The sequence below is a fragment of the Salmo salar genome, chromosome ssa03, assembly GCF_905237065.1.
Source record: "Salmo salar chromosome ssa03, Ssal_v3.1, whole genome shotgun sequence".
Classification (NCBI taxonomy): domain Eukaryota; kingdom Metazoa; phylum Chordata; class Actinopteri; order Salmoniformes; family Salmonidae; genus Salmo; species Salmo salar.
Genome location: NC_059444.1, coordinates 76,541,122 through 76,562,290, shown reverse-complemented (window position 1 = coordinate 76,562,290; position 21,169 = coordinate 76,541,122). Strand labels below are relative to the sequence as shown.

Below are 21,169 nucleotides of genomic sequence, written 5' to 3'. Positions count from 1 at the left end.
CTTTGACCTCGGATCAGTCTCGCAGGATAAACCAATCATAACCCAACACTACTTCAACCAGAGAGAGCTGAGGGAACCGAAAAAAAAACACCCCATGTAACATCCAGGTAACATTTATATAACATTTACTCATTTTAACCACTCTCACCCACAGACTGGTTTGTATTCAACATGCATCATTTCATCACAAACAAGCGCAGGTGAAACAAGATGACATATTTGGAAAAAAAAGAAAAAGGGAGAGAAAGTGGAAAAGGAGGGAGTGAAAACAATCTTGTGTAGGAGGAGAGCTCATACAATCCAACTCTCAGAGGAAGGTAATTTCCAGCTTTTCTCCTTGAATAAAGGGGGACAGGTGTTATTCTGCTGAAGCCCATGCAGAGATGTCGTGTTCAATCGCTACACACTGCTGAAGCCACATTCCCATTAGGCCCAGGCGCTTAGGGGTGTGTGTGTGTGTGTGTGTGTGTGTGTGTGTGTGTGTGTGTGTGTGTGTGTGTGTGTGTGTGTGTGTGTGTGTGTGTGTGTGTGTGTGTGTGTGTGCAGCGTGGAACAGTGAACACTCATACAAGAGGACACAGAGAGTGAATAAGCGAGAGAAAGAGAAAGAGAGAGAATGAAATTCACTTTCGGAACATTTTCTACTTATGAAAAGCATCTCCTTGGCTACCACCTTACATCACACTACAACACTGTTGCTATTGATAGAAACCTACCCCGATCCATCACCTTTGGAGAGTTAGTTCAATGCACTAAAATGCTGTATGTAAGTCATAGTAAATCATATCGGTCCATCTAACCTGGGAGACTTCAGCACAGGATATCCCGTTTCCCATTTCTCTAGACAGGTGACTCTACAACCTATCAGTGTGTCCTTGACAGTGTTGGGGAAGCTACTCAAAAAATCTAGTTTACCAAGTTACCAATTACTTCACACTGGAAGAAGTTAAACTACATTAAAGCTACCCTTAAGAAAGAGTTTATAGTTTACTGAACTAAAGTTACTTTTAAAAAGCAATTCACTGCATCCAAACTACTTCATGAAATATGATATGTACATTTGAAATGTCATAGAATACAAATAGCAAGAACAGATCGCTCTGTAGTTAGATGTTAACAGAATGTGTCATTTATCCTATTAAACTCAAAAACTATGTCTCAAGTGAGAATTAGGCAGATCTGATGCCAGATAGTTTTTTTTCCTACTTCACCCATATTTTATTTTATTTTTGCGAAAAAAAGTAGCATGTAGTTCCAGTAGCTAGCCGGACCTCTACATGGCAGAAAAGTAAAAGTTGTTAGATATTACTGCATGGTCAGAACTAGAAGCACAAGCATTTCGCAACACTCACATTAACATCTGCTAACCATGTGTATGTGACAATTAAAATTTGATTTGATAATGAACTACTGAAAACACTACTAAGACTGTAATTTAACTCAGCTACCATCAAGTTACTGCAAAATGTAGTTACATTACTAGTTGGACTACATGTAGTTCACTACTCCCCAACACTGGTCCTTGATACGCAGCCAGCTGTTACAATGACAGATTAATACATACAGGTCACTCTACTGAAAAGGTTAACAGCTGGATCATGCATTAAAGTGGATATGAGCTATATCTCTCTCTCTCTCTGTGTGTGTGTGTGTGTGTGTGTGTGTGTGTGTGTGTGTGTGTGTGTGTGTGTGTGTGTGTGTGTGTGTGTGTGTGTGTGTGTGTGTGTGTGTGTGTGTGTGTGTAGGTGGATATGAGCTGTTCTCTCCTTGTTTATGCATTTCTCCACAGTTGCCTGTCAATATTCCAATCCCACAGACTCCTAATCAACTCTCGAGCCAGGCAGGCAGATCTAATTCAATTAGCTTAAACACTCTACACACAACCTACCGCTGCATATTGACCGACCCTATTCACACACACCAGCATGCGTGCACACACACACACACGCACGCACACACACATACACAACCTCCCCATGACACAGACTTGTTTAATTGCTAATTAGTGTGTCTAATCAAAGTGGACGTTCATGGTGTTAATATCCAGAAAGAGGTGTTGGTGTTAATTAAAGGTGTACCTTTTTACTCCGCCCCTCCTTCAGTTGTTATGAAATAAGAGAGGTATTATTATCTTGAGCTAGAACTGCTGTACAGTGGAACTGTGTGGGTAAACCTGTGTGACGTGGGTCGCCAGTTAAAGACCACGATCCATTTTAGATCACATTATCAAACATGGCGTGGACGTTTTAAGCCACATTCATCTAGACAAAAGGATTGCCAGCAGCACACAAAGTGCTCACATCAAATGATGCACATTGTCTGTATTTTAGCTCTGTTGACCCACATTAATCTGCTGACATGAATATGCACAATACGCAGAATGTATCTCTCTCCCCTCTCTCTTTTTGACTCTCTTTTTTTATCTCTCTCTGTGTTTTACGGTCTCTCCATCGCTCTCCATCTCGCTTTATCTGTCTACAGAACCTAGTAAGTCACAGCGACCCCTACCCAAGAACCAATAACTACAATACAGCTGTTCACAATCTGATTCCCATTCACAGGGTCCAGGTTAAATGTCTGATCATAGATCAACATGTAGGGCCAAATACCTGCTACTCCTCCTGTAGCTCCTAGCGGTATGTCTCTGCTCCAGTAGCGGGGCTACTGTTTTACACTGCTGTGTCAATTCCCTATCTTCACAGGAGGTTACGTCTAGCCTGTATCACAGTACATTACCCTGCCTGGCTGGTTGGCTAGTCCTGTGCTGTGGCTGACTGAAGACCCAAAGCCTGCGTCCCAAAGGGCAGCCTATTCCCCATATGCCCTGGTCAAAAGTAGTGCACTGTAGGAATAGGATGGCATTTGAGACACAACAAAAGCCTGCATCCTCACACCGTAAAGCCTCCTTGAGTGTTTTCAGTTTTTCCTTTTTATTCCTCTCCGCTTGCTGTGTGACTGTGTGACTGTGACAGCCACTATTGAAATGCAAATGTTTGTGCACCATCCAATAGCATGGATGATCTCAGGGATAGGAGGGAGAGACTGCTTGACAGCTCTGTTCACAATCACCATGTTTTCCCCCTTTGTATTGCTCTCTCTCTCTCTCTCTTTCTCTCTCTCTCTCCCTCTTTTTCTCTCGCTCTCTCTGGGTATATTATCTCACTGTGTTTCTGTCTCACCAACACAGACACACACATTATCTCCGCGCCCTATATGCGCCCAAAAACATGTGTAGGAGTTTAGACTGACTCATACACACACACAAACACTGACACACACACACATACAGTACACTCGATGACACACGCATACACTCAATGCAGACACAAACAGGTGTTACTTCATCTGATTTCCCGTCTCTACACACAGATGAAAGCGTGGCACAGAGAATGACACTCCAACAGGTGAATTCCACATGAAGTGTTCACTGAATACTGATTGGATGGTTGGCCTGGGCTCCCTGTCTCTAATTATAACTGTAAAGACGATGAGCAGGTTCCAGAAGTAGTCCTACAGTCCACAATGACCCTACTGTACGATCATCTCTCTCAGCTCTGGTCCTGCTGATGATAACATGTTTTGACACGGATCAATGAAACCTACTGTAAATGAGTCAGCCTCAACTTAAGTCTTTCACCACCCTCATTCATTTCATTTTCTCTCTTTTCTTTCGGCTGGCATCTCAAATTGGCAGTTCACCGGGATCAACAAGAGACCCATTACTCAAAACTCAATTTCCCAGAATGTCTCACTCTCACTTCCTGTCTTCCTTTCACAGCTTCTGCTGGGCTGACACGCCCTTCCAGTAGTCGAGGATGTCGTGGAGGTCCTCCCCTTTGGCAAATTGCACCTTCTTCCTTAAGGCGTTCCCGGCCGTGACGTAGCATGACTCATCCCTCTGGCCCTTCCTGTAGGGCCGGAACCTCTCCCAGATCCTCAGAGAGCTCTCCGAGGAATACTCAGGGCTGGAGGAGTACCCAGAGTAGTTTTGGTGGCGGGAGGGCGAGAGCTGCGAGTAGGAGGCGGCGTCACGGCGGGAGCGGGTCAGGGGCTTGAGGAAGGAGGCCCTCTGGTGCGGCGAACCCTGGTGGGAGCCCTCGTAGTACAGAGCCGGGACGGAGTGGCGGTGCTCTGAGCAGTGGTAGTCCTCCTGCTGTTCCTGTCCCTGCCCCTGCTGCTGGTGGTGCTGGTGATGCTGGTTGGTAATACCATCAACACCACCACCACCTCCACTACCACACCCACCACCCCCACCTCCTCCCCCGCCGCTCCCCACCAGAGGCAGCCGCTCCAGGGGCTCTCCACACCCCGCGGGGCTGCCTCTCTCTCCTGGGTACTGCTGGCAGGGGTCCGGGCTGCGGGGCTCGTGGACGTCCAGGCTGTAGACCCGGCCTCCTCCTCCGGTCCCTCGTTCTCGGTCACGTCCCATGGAGTTGCAGGACGAGGTGCTGCACTGCTTCTTCACGGCACTGATCACCACCGCAGCGTCAGCACTCATCTGCCTCACGACGGGGCGCACAGCGGACGCAGGGGGAGGGGGCCGGTAGGGCGGCGACACAAACCCCCCGCCGCTGATCCCCGGACGCTCCGAGAGAGAGACGGAGAAGGGGAGCGGCGGTGGAGGGGGGATCTTGGTGGTAGGGGAGGGCAGGCCCGGGCAGGTCTCAGTGACGCCGGGGGAAAGGGGGATGAGGCCACGGGTCAAGGAGGAGGTGCAGGTGGGTGGTGGGGAGGTGGGGTAGGAGGTGGTGGTGGTGGCGGAAGAGGCAGTGGAGGAGGCGGCCATGACAGAGTCCAGCTTCAGGGCGTCGATGCAGTTATTGATGATCTGGTTGACCTTATCCACCTCCATGGCGATGGTGGAGATCTCCGAGGCCGAGCCTCGCCCGTTGTCGTCCGAATCCTCCCCCACGTCCGTCCCATCCTCTTCTCTTAGATCCTCATCCCTCATCCCTCCTTGTCCTCCTCCCATCCCTCCATCTCTCATCACCCCCTCCGTCCTCACGTCCATGTAGTTGCCTTTGCTGGTCAGCATGGCCTCCGAGAAGGCGGTGGGCATCTTGTCCTGAGGGATGGAGGAGAGTCTGGAGGAAGAAGTGTTGGCGGAGTGAAGCATTCCCGAGGAGGAGGAAGACATTGGTAGCTTTCCCCCGTGCGTATGGTGCTGGTACTGGTGGTGGCCCTGACCCTGGGCCTGCTCCTGGAGCTTCTGCACCGCAGACGGGTCGTTCCCCACGGCTGCCGCCACCTCCGGGCCATACCTCATTTCTAGAATCGTCTTCTTCACACAGATGGACTTTTGCTTCTCCTCATGCCTCCTCTTCTTCCTCAGACAATAGTAGACGAGGCCCAGGATGCAGAGCATCCCGAAGAGGCAGCCCACGATGGTCATTATGTAGTGGGTGGTGGTGGAAGGTGTTGGTGGCATGTCGTCGGGGTTCTGGGCTCGGGTGGAGAACTGGAGACAGGTGTGGTTGTACCGCTGGGAGGTCCGGATGGAGGCCACGCAGAAGGTGTAGTTGGTGTGTGGCTTGAGCTTGTTCAGCGTGATCATCTCCTTCTTGAGCTTCAGGTTCATGACGTCAGAGACAAAGGTGTTGTTGTACTGCACCAGGATGTACATCTTGCTGTAAGGTCTGGGGATCTGGACCATGATAGAGGCCGTGAAGAGGGACACGTGGTGGAGCTTGATGCTGGGGCTGAAGCTGTGCTCCGTGGAGGAAGACGAGGTGGTGGGTTGGTGGTACGGACCCACACGGTCAAACATGTCCAGGCCCATTCCGGAGGAATCTGAGTCTGGCGGGAGAGACGTCATCCCGGGGATGAAGACCCCGTCCCGGCATACAGAGGATAGAATGGTCCGAGCGTTGTGTCCGGCGTGGCCGGACGCGATGGGACTCAGGAGTGGGTAGCCAAACATCTCCCTGGGGGTCTCGCACTGAAGCCGGTCGTAGGTGTGTGTGACGTTATTGAAGGCCTCCAGCCAGGTGAGGAAGTTGTACAAGTCACAACCACAATGGAAGGGGTTCCCAGCCAGCTCACACACCATGAGGCGGTTCAAAATGGTAAAGGTGGAGGGGTCGAGGCGGGCCAGCTTATTGGACGACAGGTCAATGCTGTTGAGACTGAGGCACTCATCCAATGCATTGTTGCCAATGACCTTGATGAGAACATACAGAGACAGAAAGCAATATATTTAAAAGAAATCTGAACCATGTTGTACATACAGAATAATATCAATTTATCTTTAGCAAATAGTAGCATTGAAATATTTAAAAACTACAGAACTAAACAAAAATTGACCAATATCACACCTCAATGAGGTTGTGCTGGAGGAAGAGGCACTGCAGCCGGCCCAGGCCCCTCATCATGGCTTCTGTCAGGTTGGTCAGTTTGTTGTAGCCCAGCTGGAGGACCTAGGAGAGAACCAGAAAGGATTATGTCAAGATTAGATCAATCAACCAACCAATCAATTAACCCACCCACCCACCCACACCCACCAACCCACCACCCAGTGTACCTGTAGGTTGGCCTGTTGAGCGAAGGCCCCGTCCTCGATGTAGGAGATCTCGTTCTTGGTGAGGTTGAGGTCCGTGAGGTTGGTGAAGCGGTACATGGATGTGTAGGGGATCATTTTGAGCTTGTTCTCATTGAGCCTCAGGTCGTGGACGGTGTTATTGATGTGCTGGGGGATGGTCTCATATGGAGGCTGGTTCTGGCTGCAGATGGCTAGCCACACGTAGCCCTTGTCCCCCTCGATCAGCCAGCAGTCCCCCCAGACCAGGCCCGGAAGGTGGAGGAAGAGGAGGAGAGAGGGAAGGATGAGGAGGGTGGGGGTAGATGGAGAGGAGGAGTGAGTGTGAAGCCTGCTGAGCATGATGATGGAGGGAAGAGGAGGAGGAGGACGACGAATGAAGAGGGAGGTTTTGTTAAGATGGAGGAAACGTGGGATTGAAATAAGGGAAAGTGAGGTTGAGTTTAAGGAGAAAGAGCGTGGGGGATGGACTGGGGTAGCTAGGTTGTCCTCAGAAAGGGGAGAGGGGTTTAGCTTGGGTGTAGAAAAAGAGGGAAGGGCCTCACACAGTCAGTCACAGCTGTATGGTTGTCATGGTGATTAGCAGAGTCCCCGTGTCTTTTCACTTCCTGTTGGACTGCCGTGGGGAGTGAAACAGCTATTCCTCATAATCTCTCCGACAGGAAGTCTTGTTGATTGATCTGATAGGAAGAGAAGAGAGTCTGTGGAAGAGAAGAGAGGAAAACCTTGAGGCAACAATAGAGTGGCATATGACAATAATAACATGGAATGTACATGGACTGTACAAAACAACATAGAACACAAAACACTAGTGTTGCATACAAATGGAGAGTCTTAATTTGATCACCCTGTTGCAGGATAACTTTCCTGGAAATGTTAAACGTGTAATGTATTTGAGGTTTAAAAAGGCTTCTGAAGTTTGTAATTTTCACTTTGGAATTTTTGACTTGATTTTACACAAAATGTATCAACCTCTATAAAAATGTCCATTCATTTAATCCACATAATAATTCACATTTCCTGTTGATGCAGGATTAGCAAACTGGCTCAAATTAAGATCCTACATCTGTATAAAAAACCTAATCACATGGGACAGCCATAAAACCAGGTGCAATTTTAGAAAACTATGATTTAAATTGGCACTATGACTAAGGAGACTATTCTAGAAAAGCACACGTCCTCATTCCTCAAAAAGCAATACACCATACAGTTTATAGATGAAAACACATCCTGAATGGGAGTCGAAAAATGCACTGTTTAACACACACCAGCATGACCCCTTTCTCTCTGACAGCCACTCTCTGCAAATAGAACAGATGCTTATTCATGACCATCATGTGCGACCAGGAAACAGCACTCGGAAATAAAGTGCCCTGCATAAAACCTCAACACAGAAACCTAGCCCATGAATACATGATGTTCACTTACAACATGCAACATTCTGGCCTCGGCGCTGATATCTGTGCATCTTAAATCTTGTGCATGTGACACTCAAGGTTTATTGCTCTGTCGTGGATTAATTCCAGATTACATCCTGTCATGACGTTGGCCTGTGGGTAAGGTTTATGACCCCCCCATAAATACCTTTCTCCCTTCCCCTCTCTCTCTGACCCTACTGAAGGACTTTTGAATAGCCTTTGTTAAATATAGAGCGTCTGGGAACATCAAACAAGTGGGGGGAAAGGAACCATTTTTCGGTAATAGAACCAGTTGGAAATATACCAGGTACTTAATGAGTATGGATGTCAGTTCGGTTGTCATCGGAGACATTATGACTGATAACAGGACGACATAAACTGTATCTGGGAAAGACTACACATTCTAGTTATCAGATTCATATGGAATTGTTGTGCAATTTAAATGTTTGATATTGAAACTGTTTGTTAGGAGATTAAATGTAATTTTAGCTTCCAAGAGAGAGATTTGGGTTTTCATAAGGAAAGAGCCCTGACCAATCAGTGGCCCGCCCCTGTGAAGAGACAGGGGTTATAAACGATGAAACACACCCTTCTCCCCTCGCCACTATATAAGTCAGTGACAAAATGTAACCAGCCTGTTCCGGGTACGTGAGGTCTGCAGCCTCTGCGTTAAAAGGACACACATGTCAAATACAGAACTAAGCCAACCTCAGCGTGAGCTTTGGTTGCGAATGGTATGAACTTTGAACTCTTATTCACTACAGAAGTGATACTTCCTAGCCGTTGAGTTAGCAGCGGCCGTTGTAGACGTGGGCTAGGAAAGGATGGACGACGTATCCAGTCTAACACACAACATATCCAATTTACCACCAGTGACATTCTTCCGAGGACAGAAAGATCTCTCTTGGCCAACATGGCCAGCATCTACGACCAACCTACCGAAGCGCAGCTCAGAGTAAATATTTATTGCATTTTCCTTTTCCAAATGGACGGTAATTTAGAATGCATACGATACTGTATTTACGATGGCACAGCTTCTCCCTTTGTTCCTCAGTCTTCCCGCTCTTTCATTCAAGCCCAACCCCCTTTCTTTGTGTAACAAGCTGCCATGCCGGTTTAGCCCACTAGGGCACATTCTCCTATCATTTCCTTGTAACCATATCTGTTTGTTATGCATTTCTGTGAATTATTTAGTTTAGTAAATAAATGATTTTAAGACAATTGATGTATGGATGACTCATAGTGAAGACTGGGTTCGTGCAGATAACCAACAATTTACGACATTTGGAATGAGATTGACGTGAGGTAAACTAACACATCATTAAAGGAGACTAATCGATCAGATATTATAATATCTGAAAGTTATATTAGGAACATTTTAACTTTGTAATCTGAATATTTTCCTTGGTGCCCCGACCTTCTAGTTAATTACAGTTACACGATTAATCAGTTTAATCGCGTAATAATAATTACAGAGAGTTATTTGATAAACATGTCTTCCGTTTTAATGATGCCAAAGACACGACAATCCTAATCCTGGCAAGCGACACTTCATACAGTCTCTCCACCATAAGCCCCAGGAATCTATTCTAGGTAACACACTCTCTTGTATAGCTAATGTATGTCATGGTGGCCCATGATTTGATGGGGAAAATATATACATGTATGTATTACAGTGGAGGCTGGTGAGGGGAGGACGGCTCATAATAAAGGTTGGAATGGAGCAAATGGAATGGTATCAACCACATGGAAACCAGGTGTTTGATGTGGTTGATACCAGTACATTGAATCCATTCCAGCCTTTATTATGAGCCGTCCTCCCCTCACAAGCCTCCACTGATGTATTAGTGTTGGAAATAGCCAGGGACCTCACGATACAATATTATCACGATACTTAGGTGACGATACGATATACACTGCTCAAAAAATAAAGGGAACACTTAAACAACACAATGTAACTCCAAGTCAATCACACTTTTGTGAAATCAAACTGTCCACTTAGGAAGCAACACTGATTGACAATACATTTCACATGCTGTTGTGCAAATGGAATAGACAACAGGTGGAATTTATAGGCAATTAGCAAGACACCCCCAATAAAGGAGTGGTTCTGCAGGTGGGGACCACAGACCACTTCTCAGTTCCTATGCTTCCTGTTTTGGTCACTTTTGAATGCTGGCGGTGCTTTCACTCTAGTGGTAGCATGAGACGGAGTCTACAACCCACACAAGTGGCTCAGGTAGTGCAGCTCATCCAGGATGGCACATCAATGCGAGCTGTGGCAAGAAGGTTTGCTGTGTCTGTCAGCGTAGTGTCCAGAGCATGGAGGCGCTACCAGGAGACAGGCCAGTACATCAGGAGACGTGGAGGAGGCTGTAGGAGGGCAACAACCCAGCAGCAGGACCGTTACCTCCGCCTTTGTGCAAGGAGGAGCAGGAGGAGCACTGCCAGAGCCCTGCAAAATGACCTCCAGCAGGCCACAAATGTGCATGTGTCTGCTCAAACGGTCAGAAACAGACTCCATGAGGGTGGTATGAGGGCCCGGCATCCACAGGTTGGGGTTGTGCTTACAGCCCAACACCGTGCAGGACGTTTGGCATTTGCCAGGGAACACCAAGATTGGCAAATTCGCCACTGGCGCCCTGTGGTCTTCACAGATGAAAGCAGGTTCACACTGAGCACATGTGACAGACGTGACAGTCTGGAGACGCCATGGAGAACGTTCTGCTGCCTGCAACATCCTCCAGCATGACCGGTTTGGCGGTGGGTCAGTCATGGTGTGGGGTGGCATTTCTGTGGGGGGCCGCACAGCTCTCCATGTGCTCGCCAGAGGTAGCCTGACTGCCATTAGGTACCGAGATGAGATCCTCAGACCCCTTGTGAGACCATATGCTGGTGTGGTTGGCCCTGGGTTCCTCCTAATGCAAGACAATGCTAGACCTCATGTGGCTGGAGTGTGTCAGCAGTTCCTGCAAGAGGAAGGCATTGATGCTATGGACTGGCCCGCTCGTTCCCCAGACCTGAATCCAATTGAGCACATCTGGGACATCATGTCTCGCTCCATCCACCAATGCCACGTTGCACCACAGACTGTCCAGGAGTTGGCGGATGCTTTAGTCCAGGTCTGGGAGGAGATCCCTCAGGAGACCATCCGCCACCTCATCAGGAGCATGCCCAGGCGTTGTAGGGAGGTCATACAGGCACGTGGAGGCCACACACACTACTGAGCCTCATTTTGACTTGTTTTAACCTCTTATGGCTAGGGGGCAGTATTTTCACGGCTGGATAAAAAACGTACCCGATTTAATCTGGTTACTAATCCTACCCAGTAACTAGAATATGCATATACTTATTATATATGGATAGAAAACACCCTAAAGTTTCTAAAACTGTTTGAATGGTGTCTGTGAGTATAACAGAACTCAAATGGCAGGTCAAAACCTGAGTGATTCCTTTACAGGAAGTGGCCTGTCTGACCATTTCTGGAACTTCTTTGCCATCTCTATCTTTTACTAAGGATCTCTGCTCTAACGTGACACTTCCTACGTCGTCCATAGGCGCTCAGAGCCCGGGAAAAACCTGAATGTCGTCATCCCAGCCCCAGGCTGAAACACATTATCGCCTTTCTCAAGTGGCCGATCAAGGGACTCTGGGCTTAGGCGCGTGACCTGGCCGCCCCGGTCTTTGTGATTTTTTCCTCTGTTTGCCGAAAAGGAGATTCCCGGTCGGAATATTATCGCTTTTCTACGAGAAAAATGGCATAAAAATTGATTTTAAACAGCGGTTGACATGCTTCGAAGTACGGTAATGGAATATTTAGATTTTTTTTGTCACGAATTGCGCCATGCGCGCCACGCTTCTTTACCATTTTGGATAGTGTCTGGAACGCACGAACAAAACGCCGCTATTCGGATATAACAATGGATTATTTTGGACCAAACCAACATTTGTTAATGAAGTAGCAGTCCTGGGAGTGCATTCTGACGAAGACAACAAAGGTAATGAAACTTTTGTAATAGTAAATCGGAGTTTGATCAGGGCTAAACTTGGTCGGTGTCTAAATGGCTAGCCGTGATGGCTGGGCTATCTACTGAGAATATTGCAAAATGTGCTTTCACCGAAAAGCTATTTTAAAATCAGACATATCGAGTGCATAGAGGAGTTCTGTATCTATAATTCTTAAAATAATTGTTATGTTTTTTGTGAACGTTTATCGTGAGTAATTTAGTAAATTCACCGGATGTAAATTCACCGGATGTTTGCGGGGGGTATGCTAGTTCTGAACGTCACATGCTAATGTAAAAACTGGTTTTTGATATAAATATGAACTTGATTGAACAAAACATGCATGCATTGTATAACATAATGTCCTAGGGTTGTCATCTGATGAAGATCATCAAAGGTTAGTGCTGCATTTATCTGTGGTTTTGTTTTTTGTGACATTATATGCTAGCTTGAAAAATGGGTGTCTGATTATTTCTGGCTTGGTACTCTGCTGACATAATCTAATGTTTTGCTTTCGCTGTAAAGCCTTTTTGAAATCAGACAGTGTGGTTAGATAAAGGAGAGTCTTGTCTTTAAAATGCTGTGAAATAGTCATATGTTTGAAAAATTGAAGTTTTTGTATTTTTGAGGAATTTGTAATTCGCCTATCATTGGATATTGGAGCAGGTGTTCCGCTAGCGGAACGTCTAGATGTAAGAGGTTATTAAGGACATTACATCAAAGTTGGATCAGCCTGTAGTGTGGTTTTCCACTCCATGGGTTGATAAATTGGATTTCCATTGATTATTTTTGTGTGATTTTGTTGTCAGCACATTCAACTATGTAAAGAAAAAAGTATTTAATAAGATTATTTCTTTCAATTCAGATCTAGGATGTGTTGTTTAAGTGTTCCCTTTATTTTTTGGAGCAGTATTTATTGCGTGTCTCACGTTTCTCACGATGCAATGTGATTCAATACTGTGATTTTATAACAATTCCATGGTCTAAACATATTGCTCACCATATATCTGCTGCAGAGGGACAAGAAAGAGGCATGTGGAAAACGAGTTTTGATTAGTCATGGAAATAAAAGTGCTGAAAACAAATTGTCTATTTAAAAGAAGATGGAGAACATCTTCTTGGTGCAGGTACTGTCAACCAGCACAAAAATAACATTGCGATATTGTCAAAACGATACGATATATCGTCAAAAATAATGTTTCTGATATGTAACTGTATCAATGTTTTCCTTCATCGCTAGTATGTAGTGTATGTGATTGAAAGGATCATTAAACTGTTAGGGCTAGGGGGCAGTATTGATACGGCCGGATAAAAAACGTACCCGATTTAATCGGTTACTACTCCTGCCCAGTAACTAGAATATGCATATAATTATTGGCTTTGGATAGAAAACACTCTAAAGTTTCTAAAACTGTTTGAATGGTGTCTGTGAGTATAACAGAACTCATATGGCAGGCCAAAACCTGAGAAGATTCCATGCAGGAAGTGGCCTGTCTGACACGGTCTTGTTCATCTTGGCTCTTTTTATTGAAGACTGAGGATCTTTGCTATAACGTGACACTTCCTACGGCTCCCATAGGCTCTCAGAGCCCGGGAAAAAGCGGAATGATATCGAGGCAGCCTCTGGCTGAAACACATTATCGCGTTTGGCAAGTGGCCGATCAGAGTACTATGGGCTTAGGCGCATGCCCGAGTCGACCCCATGCTTTATTTTCTTTCGTCTGTTTACCTAAACGCAGATTCCCAGTCGGAATATTATCGCTTTTTTACGAGAAAAATTGCATAAAAATTGATTTTAAACAGCGGTTGACATGCTTCGAAGTACGGTAATGGAATATTTAGATTTTTTTTTGTCACGAAATGCGCCATGCTCGTCACCCTTATTTACCCTTTCGGATAGTGTCTTGAACGCACGAACAAAACGCCGCTATTTGGATATAACAATGGATTATTTGGGACCAAACCAACATTTGTTATTGAAGTAGAAGTCCTGGGAGTGCATTCTGATGAAGAACAGCAAAGGTAATAACATTTTTCTTATAGTAAATCTGACTTTGGTGAGTGCTAAACTTGCTGGGTGTCTAAATAGCTAGCCCTGTGATGCCGGGCTATCTACTGAGAATATTGCAAAATGTGCTTTCACCGAAAAGCTATTTTAAAATCGGACATATCGAGTGCATAGAGGAGTTCTGTATCTATAATTCTTTAAATAATTGTTATGCTTTTTGTGAACGTTTATCGTGAGTAATTTAGTAAATTCACCGGCAGTGTTCGGTGGGAATGCTAGTCACATGCTAGTCACATGCTAATGTAAAAAGCTGGTTTTTGATATAAATATGAACTTGATTGAACAAAACATGCATGTATTGTATAACATAATGTCCTAGGGTTGTCATCTGATGAAGATCATCAAAGGTTAGTGCTGCATTTAGCTGTGGTTTGGGTTTATGTGACATTATATGCTAGCTTGAAAAATGGGTGTCTGATTATTTCTGGCTGGGTACTCTGCTGACATAATCTAATGTTTTGCTTTCGTTGTAAAGCCTTTTTGAAATCGGACAGTGTGGTTAGATTAACGAGAGTCTTGTCTTTAAAATGGTGTAAAATTGTCATATGTTTGAAAAATTGAAGTTTTTGCATTTTTGAGGTATTTGAATAACGCGCCACGGGATTACACTGGCTGTTGAGTAGGTAAGCGTCCCACCTAGCCCATAGAGGTTAAAATATGTGTTGAGTGTCTAAATGACATGCAAATGACACACCAAGTTAAAATGCCCTCCTCCCTTCATTTAAAATAAGACAAAGGGAAGGAGTGATGGAAAGAATAAAGGACTGTAGGATGGAAAGAAAATAGGAAGTAGGGAGGGAGGAAGGAAGGAAGAAATGAAGGAAGGAAGGCGGAAAGAAAGGAGAGAATGTAGGGAGAAAGGACGAGAGCAATGATAGAAAGAAACTGAGCTCAGGATGAAGAGACAACCTTCATGTGTCTATGTGTCTCTCCACAGGGTGCCATCCACTCAGACAAAGTTTCTGTCCCTGACTTTCATTTGTCCTCATCATGTTAAACTATTCACGCTGTGAGAAAGCTCCTAGTCCCACCACTCCTGTGTCTGCACTTCCTGGATCCCTAGGTAGGAGAGCCCCCTGCAGGAGGCCATCCATCTCACCCTGACACCCATCTATCTTATCCTTGTCAGTCTCTGTAGAGGAGGTAGGAGTGTCATACACGCCACGCTACATTAATCACCTCAACCTCCGAGACTTCTCGATCTCTCCCTGTTGACTCACTTGTCACATTATTAGACACATATACGTAAATGTACTTATACACACACATTGGTTTGCATGCATGCAGTTACACACACACGCACACCCAGACAGGTACACGTACATAGACAGACAGACACACACACAGACAGACACACACACCACCGTACCGACTGTACCTATGACAGTCAGTTCCTCTTTCTATAGACTCTCCAGTCACATCATACAATCCTTCACCATCGGCTCTCTATTCAATCTGCATGTCATTTGAAATCTAGATACATAGTTATACAAGCCAGGATGAACAGTAGTTTGTGAGTTGTGACAGACAATGTCTTCCTCTCGCTACAGCTGACAGTCAGAAAGCTCTCTCTCTCTCCATGGAACCAGAGAATTACGGAACAGTCCTAGTTCCACTGTTCTCATTTCTCTCTTCCGATGATTCTGATGGAGAATTGGAACTCATTCCAGTTTATTCTAGTCAGTATTCCCCAATGGTGAGAGCCAAGTATCTGGTCCAATTTCCCACTGATTACTGCTGAAAATGGGAATACCCAAAGCACTTAGGATCCAATACATCATCAACACCTCATACTGATTAGAGTTATGGGCTGTTGCCACTGGAACATTCCCTTTAGGGGATGTCTCTATGAAAACATGCTTGTGTAGTCAAAGGTTGTAGCCTATTTAGCAGGTACTATGTGTATCAAGGCACTTAGTCTAGATAGCCCTCCTCTGACCTCCTTTTCCTTTCTCATTCTACTGCTCCCTCCCTCCCTCTCTTCATCTATTATCTTTCTATCTGTCAGGGTGTTCTCTCTCTCTCCCTCTCTCTCTCTCTCTCTCTCTCTCTCTGAATTGAATTGAATTGAATTAAGGGCTTTATTGGCATGGGAAACATATGTTTACATTGCCAAAGCAAGTGAAATAGATAAACAAAAGTGAAATAAACAATACAAATTTACAGTAAACATTACACTCACAAAACTTCCAAAGGAATAGAGACATTTCAAATGTCATTATGTCTAAAGATGTGCAAATAGTGAAAGTACAAAAGGGAAAATAAATAAACATAAATATGGGTTGTATTTACAATGGTGTTTGTTCTTTACTGGTTGCCCTTTTCTTGTGGCAACAGTTCACAAATCTTGCTGCTGTGATGGCACACTGTGGTATTTCACCCAGTAGATATGGGAGTTTATCAAAATTGGGTTTGTTTTCAAATTCTTTGTGGATCTGTGTAATCTGAGGGAAATATGTGTCTCTAATATGGTCATACATTTGGCAGGAGGTTAGGAAGTGCAGCTCAGTTTCCACCTTATTTTGTGGGCAGTGTGCACATAGCCTGTCTTCTTTTGAGAGCCAGGTCTGCCAACAACGACCTTTCTCAATAGCAAGGCTATGCTCACTGAGTCTGTGCATAATCAAAGTTTTCCTTACGTTTGGGTCAGTCACAGTGGTCAGGTATTCTGCCACCGTGTACTCTCTATTTAGGGCCAAAAAGCATTCTAGTTTGCTCTGTTTTTTGTTAATTCTTTCTTGGTTGGGTCTAATTGTGTTGCTCTCTCTCTCTCTCTCTCTCTCTCTCTCTCTCTCTCTCTCTCTCTCTCTCTCTCTCTCTCTCTCTCTCTCTCTCACACTCTCTCTCTCTCTCTCATATGTCTGGGTTCCACACGAGACCTGATCCCATTTAGTGCTCCATATAGGGAACACAAGAGGAGGGGTGAGAGGAAAAGTAGTGAATGGGGGGTGGGGGTATATAATTAGGACTAGGTAGGTAATGGAGATGGGGAGACCTGTATCAATGATAGGGGGAGAACGTGCATGTTCCTGGTTGCCAAACAGATGTACAATGCATTTGACACAATGTCTGTGATACAACAGATATGTTTGGTAAGTTTGTCTGTACAAAATGCTTTACATAACCATTGTGTAGTGTACCAGCTACAGGTAACTGCCAAAATAAAGTAAACACTTGAGTAAATGAGGGATACAAATTGTATTGAAAGCAGGTGCTTCCACACAGGTGTGGTTCCCGAGTTAATTAAGCTATTCATTTTTTTGTGATGGGGGCAGTATTCGGAAATTCGGGATGAAAGACACGCCCAAATTAAATCGTGCTAAATCGTGCCTGCTACTTTGACCCAGAAGGTAGGATATGCATATTATTAGTAGATTTGGATAGAAACACTCTGAAGTTTCTAAAACTGTTTGAATGATGTCTGTGAGTATAACAGAACTCATATGGCAGGCAAAAACCTGAGAAAAAAATCCAACCAGGAAGTGGGTAATCTGATGCTTGTAGTCTTTTCAAGTCATTGCCTATCTAACACACAGTGACTTAGGGTTCTTTTTGCACTTCCTAAGGCTTCCAATAGATGTCAACCGTCTTTAGAAAGTTGTTTGAGGCTTCTATGGTGAACAGAGAGCGAACAAAGGAAGTTGGAAGTTGTTGACTCAGGAGTGGACATGAGTTCATTGGCGCGCATTCACATGAGAGCTGTGTTCCATTACATTTTTCAAGATATTAGAATCGTCCGGTTGGAATATTATTGAAGTTTTATGTTAAAAAGGCCCTAAAGATTGATGCTATACATTGTTTGACATGTTTCTACGAACGTAAATATAACTTTTTTTTACTTTTCGGCGTGAAATTTTCGGCGCGCTTCCTACATTTGGAGTAGCTGACTGAACGCGCTAACAACAAGGAGGTATTTGGACATAAATGACAGACTTTATTGAACAAAACAACATTTATTGTGGACCTGGGATTCCTGAGAGTGCATTCTGATGAAGATCATCAAAGGTAAGTGAATATTTATAATGCTATTTATGATTTTAGATGACTCCAAAATGGCGGGTATCTGTATTGCCTGCTGTTGTTTTCTGAGCGCTGTACTCAGATTATTGCAAAGTGTGCTTTCCCCGTGAAGCTTTTTTTAAATCTGTCACAGCGGTTGCATTAACCTGTTAGGGCTAGGGGGCAGCATTTGCACGTCTGGATAAAAAAAATGTACCCGATTTAATCTGGTTACTAATCCTACCCAGTAACTAGAATATGCATATACTTATTATATATGGATAGAAAACACTCTAAAGTTTCTAAAACTGTTTGAATGGTGTCTGTGAGTATAACAGAACTCATTTGGCAGGCAAAACCCTGAGACATTTTCTGACAGGAAGTGGATACCTGATGTGTTGTATTACCTTTAAACCTATCCCATTGAAAAACACAGGGGCTGAGGAATATTTTGGCACTTCCTATTGCTTCCACTAGATGTCACCAGCCTTTACAAAGTGTTTTGAGTCTTCTGGAGGGAGATCTGACCGAACAAGAGCCATGGAACGATGATGTCCCATTAGACACCTGGCGCGCGAGTTCATGTTGGGTACCCTCGTTCCAATACGTTATAAAAGAGTATGCATTCGTCCACCTTGAATATTATTCATGTTCTGGTTAAAAAGGCCCTAATGATTTATGCTATACAACGTTTGACATGTTTGAACGAACGTAAATATATTTTTTCCCCTCGTTCATGACGAGAAGTCCGGCTGGCTTAGATCATGTGCTAACAAGACAGAGATTTTTGGACATAAATGATGAGCTTTTTTGAACAAAACTACATTCGTTATGGACCTGTGATACCTGGAAGTGACATCTGATGAAGAGAATCAAAGGTAATGGATTATTTACATAGTATTTTCGATTTTAGATCTCCCCAACATGACGTCTAGTCTGTATCGCAACGCGTATTTTTCTGGGCGCAGTGCTCAGATTATTGCAAAGTGTGATTTCCCAGTAAGGTTATTTTTAAATCTGGCAAGTTGATTGCGTTCAAGAGATGTAAATCTATAATTCTTTAAATGACAATATAATATTTTACCAATGTTTTCTAATTTTAATTATTTAATTTGTGACGCTGACTTGACTGCCGGTTATTGGAGGGAAACGATTTCCTCAACATCAATGCCATAGTAAAACGCTGTTTTTGGATATAAATATGAACTTGATAGAACTAAAAATGCATGCATTGTCTAACATAATGTCCTAGGAGTGTCATCTGATGGAGATTGTAAAAGGTTAGTGCATCATTTTAGCTGGTTTTATGGTTTTGGTTACCCTGTCTTTGAATTGACAAAACATTACACACAACTCTTGTAAATGTACTGTCCTAACATACTCTAGATTTATGCTTTCGCCGTAAAACCTTTTTGAAATCGTAAAACGTGGTTAGATTAAGGAGATGTTTATCTTTCAAAGGGTGTAAAATAGTTGTATGTTTGAAAAATTTGAATTTTGACATTTATTTGGATTCAAATTTGCCGCTCTTGAAATGCACCTGCTGTTGATGGAGTGCACCACGGGTGGCACGCTAGCGTCCCACCTAGCCCATAGAGGTTAAGGAGATGTGTATCTATAATTCTTTGAATAACAGTTTAATATTCTATCAACGTTTATGATGAGTATTTTTGTAAATGGTTGTGCTCATTCACCGGAGGTTTGGAAGCAAAATATTTTCTTAACATCACGCGCCAATTTAAAATGTGGTTTTTGGATATAAATATGAACTTTATCGAACAAAACATACATGTATTGTGTAACATTAAGTCCTAGGAGTGTCATCTGATGAAGATCGTCAAAGGTTAGTGCTTAACTTTAGCTGTATTTCTGGTTTTTGTGACGCCTCTCCTGCTTGGAAAATGGCTGTGTGGTTTTTCTTGTTTAGGCTCTGTCCTAACATAATATAACTTTATACTTTCGCCGTAAAGCCTTTTTGAAATCGGACAATGTGGTTGAATTAAGGAGAAGTGTATCTTTAAAATGGTGTAAAATAGTTGTATGTTTGAGAAATTTGAATTATGAGATTTTGTTGTTTTGTATTTGCCGCCCTGATATTTCACTGGCTGTTGATAGTGTGTACCGCGAGTGGGACGCTAGCGTCCCACGTTGTCCAGAGAAGTTTTAACATCCCATCATGCTTAGGGTCATGTATCCTGGGCAGGCTATTATTTTGGCTACCATGGCTATGCCCCCACAGGATGACAATGTCCCCATCAACAGGGCATCAACAGGGCATGTAATAAAATGTTTGCACTCTACTGTAAGTCGCTCTGGATAAGAGCGTCTGCTAAATGACTTAAATGTAAATGATGTCACTGAATGGTTTGATGAGCATGAAAACGATGTAAAACATATGCCATGACTGTCTCAGTCACCAGATCTCAGCCCAATTGAAAACTTATTTGAGATTCTGAAATGGAGACTGATACAGCATTTTTCATCACCATCAACAAAACAACACATTATGGAATTTCTCATGGAAGAATGGGTTGCATCCCTCCAATAGAGTTCCAGACACTTGTAGACTCTATGCCAAGGTGCATTGAAGCTGTTCTGGCTCGTGGTGGCCCAACACCATATTAAGACACTTCACGTTGGTGTTTCCTTTATTTTGGCAGTTACCTGTACATGTGGGTGACATCACAAATAAGTTTGAGGTAACAGGTAGGTCACAGGTGGGTGGCTGGCTGTCTTGGCTGGCCCACTTCTACTTCTGAACATCACTAAAATAGACGCTGCAAAAATAGCCAAGAAACCTCCTTTTTATCTAGTGTGTTTATCTAGGTTTGCTACTTGGACAGGAGTCACAAAGTCATGAAGTTACTCATGTTTGAGATCGCAAGTACATTCCACATTCTGCACAGTCGGCATCTTTCCTTACCATTGTATTCTCTGCGTTCTACTCACATCTCTCATAGACACACATCAAATATCCAGCCACATAAAGAAAACACACTCAACTGATTATCAGTCTAAGTCACCCTGTATAATTCATGATTTATATCTGGGTTATTCAACAACACCCATCCCATTGGTTCTCCCTCGGTTGTCATGGAGACCCAGATGTGATTGACAGCTCCAATTAGTGGTTATGAAAACAGA

General features: G+C 44.0%; 1 protein-coding gene across 2 annotated transcripts in view; it reads right to left on the bottom strand.

Moving 5' to 3' along the window:
• Window positions 1-3,548: 3,548 nt before the first annotated feature.
• LOC106601688 (protein phosphatase 1 regulatory subunit 29) overlaps window positions 3,549-21,169 on the bottom strand; it is a 136,828-nt gene continuing 119,207 nt past the window's right edge. For both annotated transcript variants that reach the window (XM_045715473.1, XM_014194037.2), the window contains 3 exons: window positions 6,521-7,236; window positions 6,315-6,416; window positions 3,549-6,160 (listed from right to left, as the gene is read on the bottom strand). In XM_045715473.1, coding sequence (XP_045571429.1) covers window positions 3,773-6,160; window positions 6,315-6,416; window positions 6,521-6,877 — 2,847 coding nt within the window. In that variant the 5' untranslated portion in view covers window positions 6,878-7,236 and the 3' untranslated portion in view covers window positions 3,549-3,772. The remainder of the gene's footprint in view (window positions 6,161-6,314; window positions 6,417-6,520; window positions 7,237-21,169) is intronic.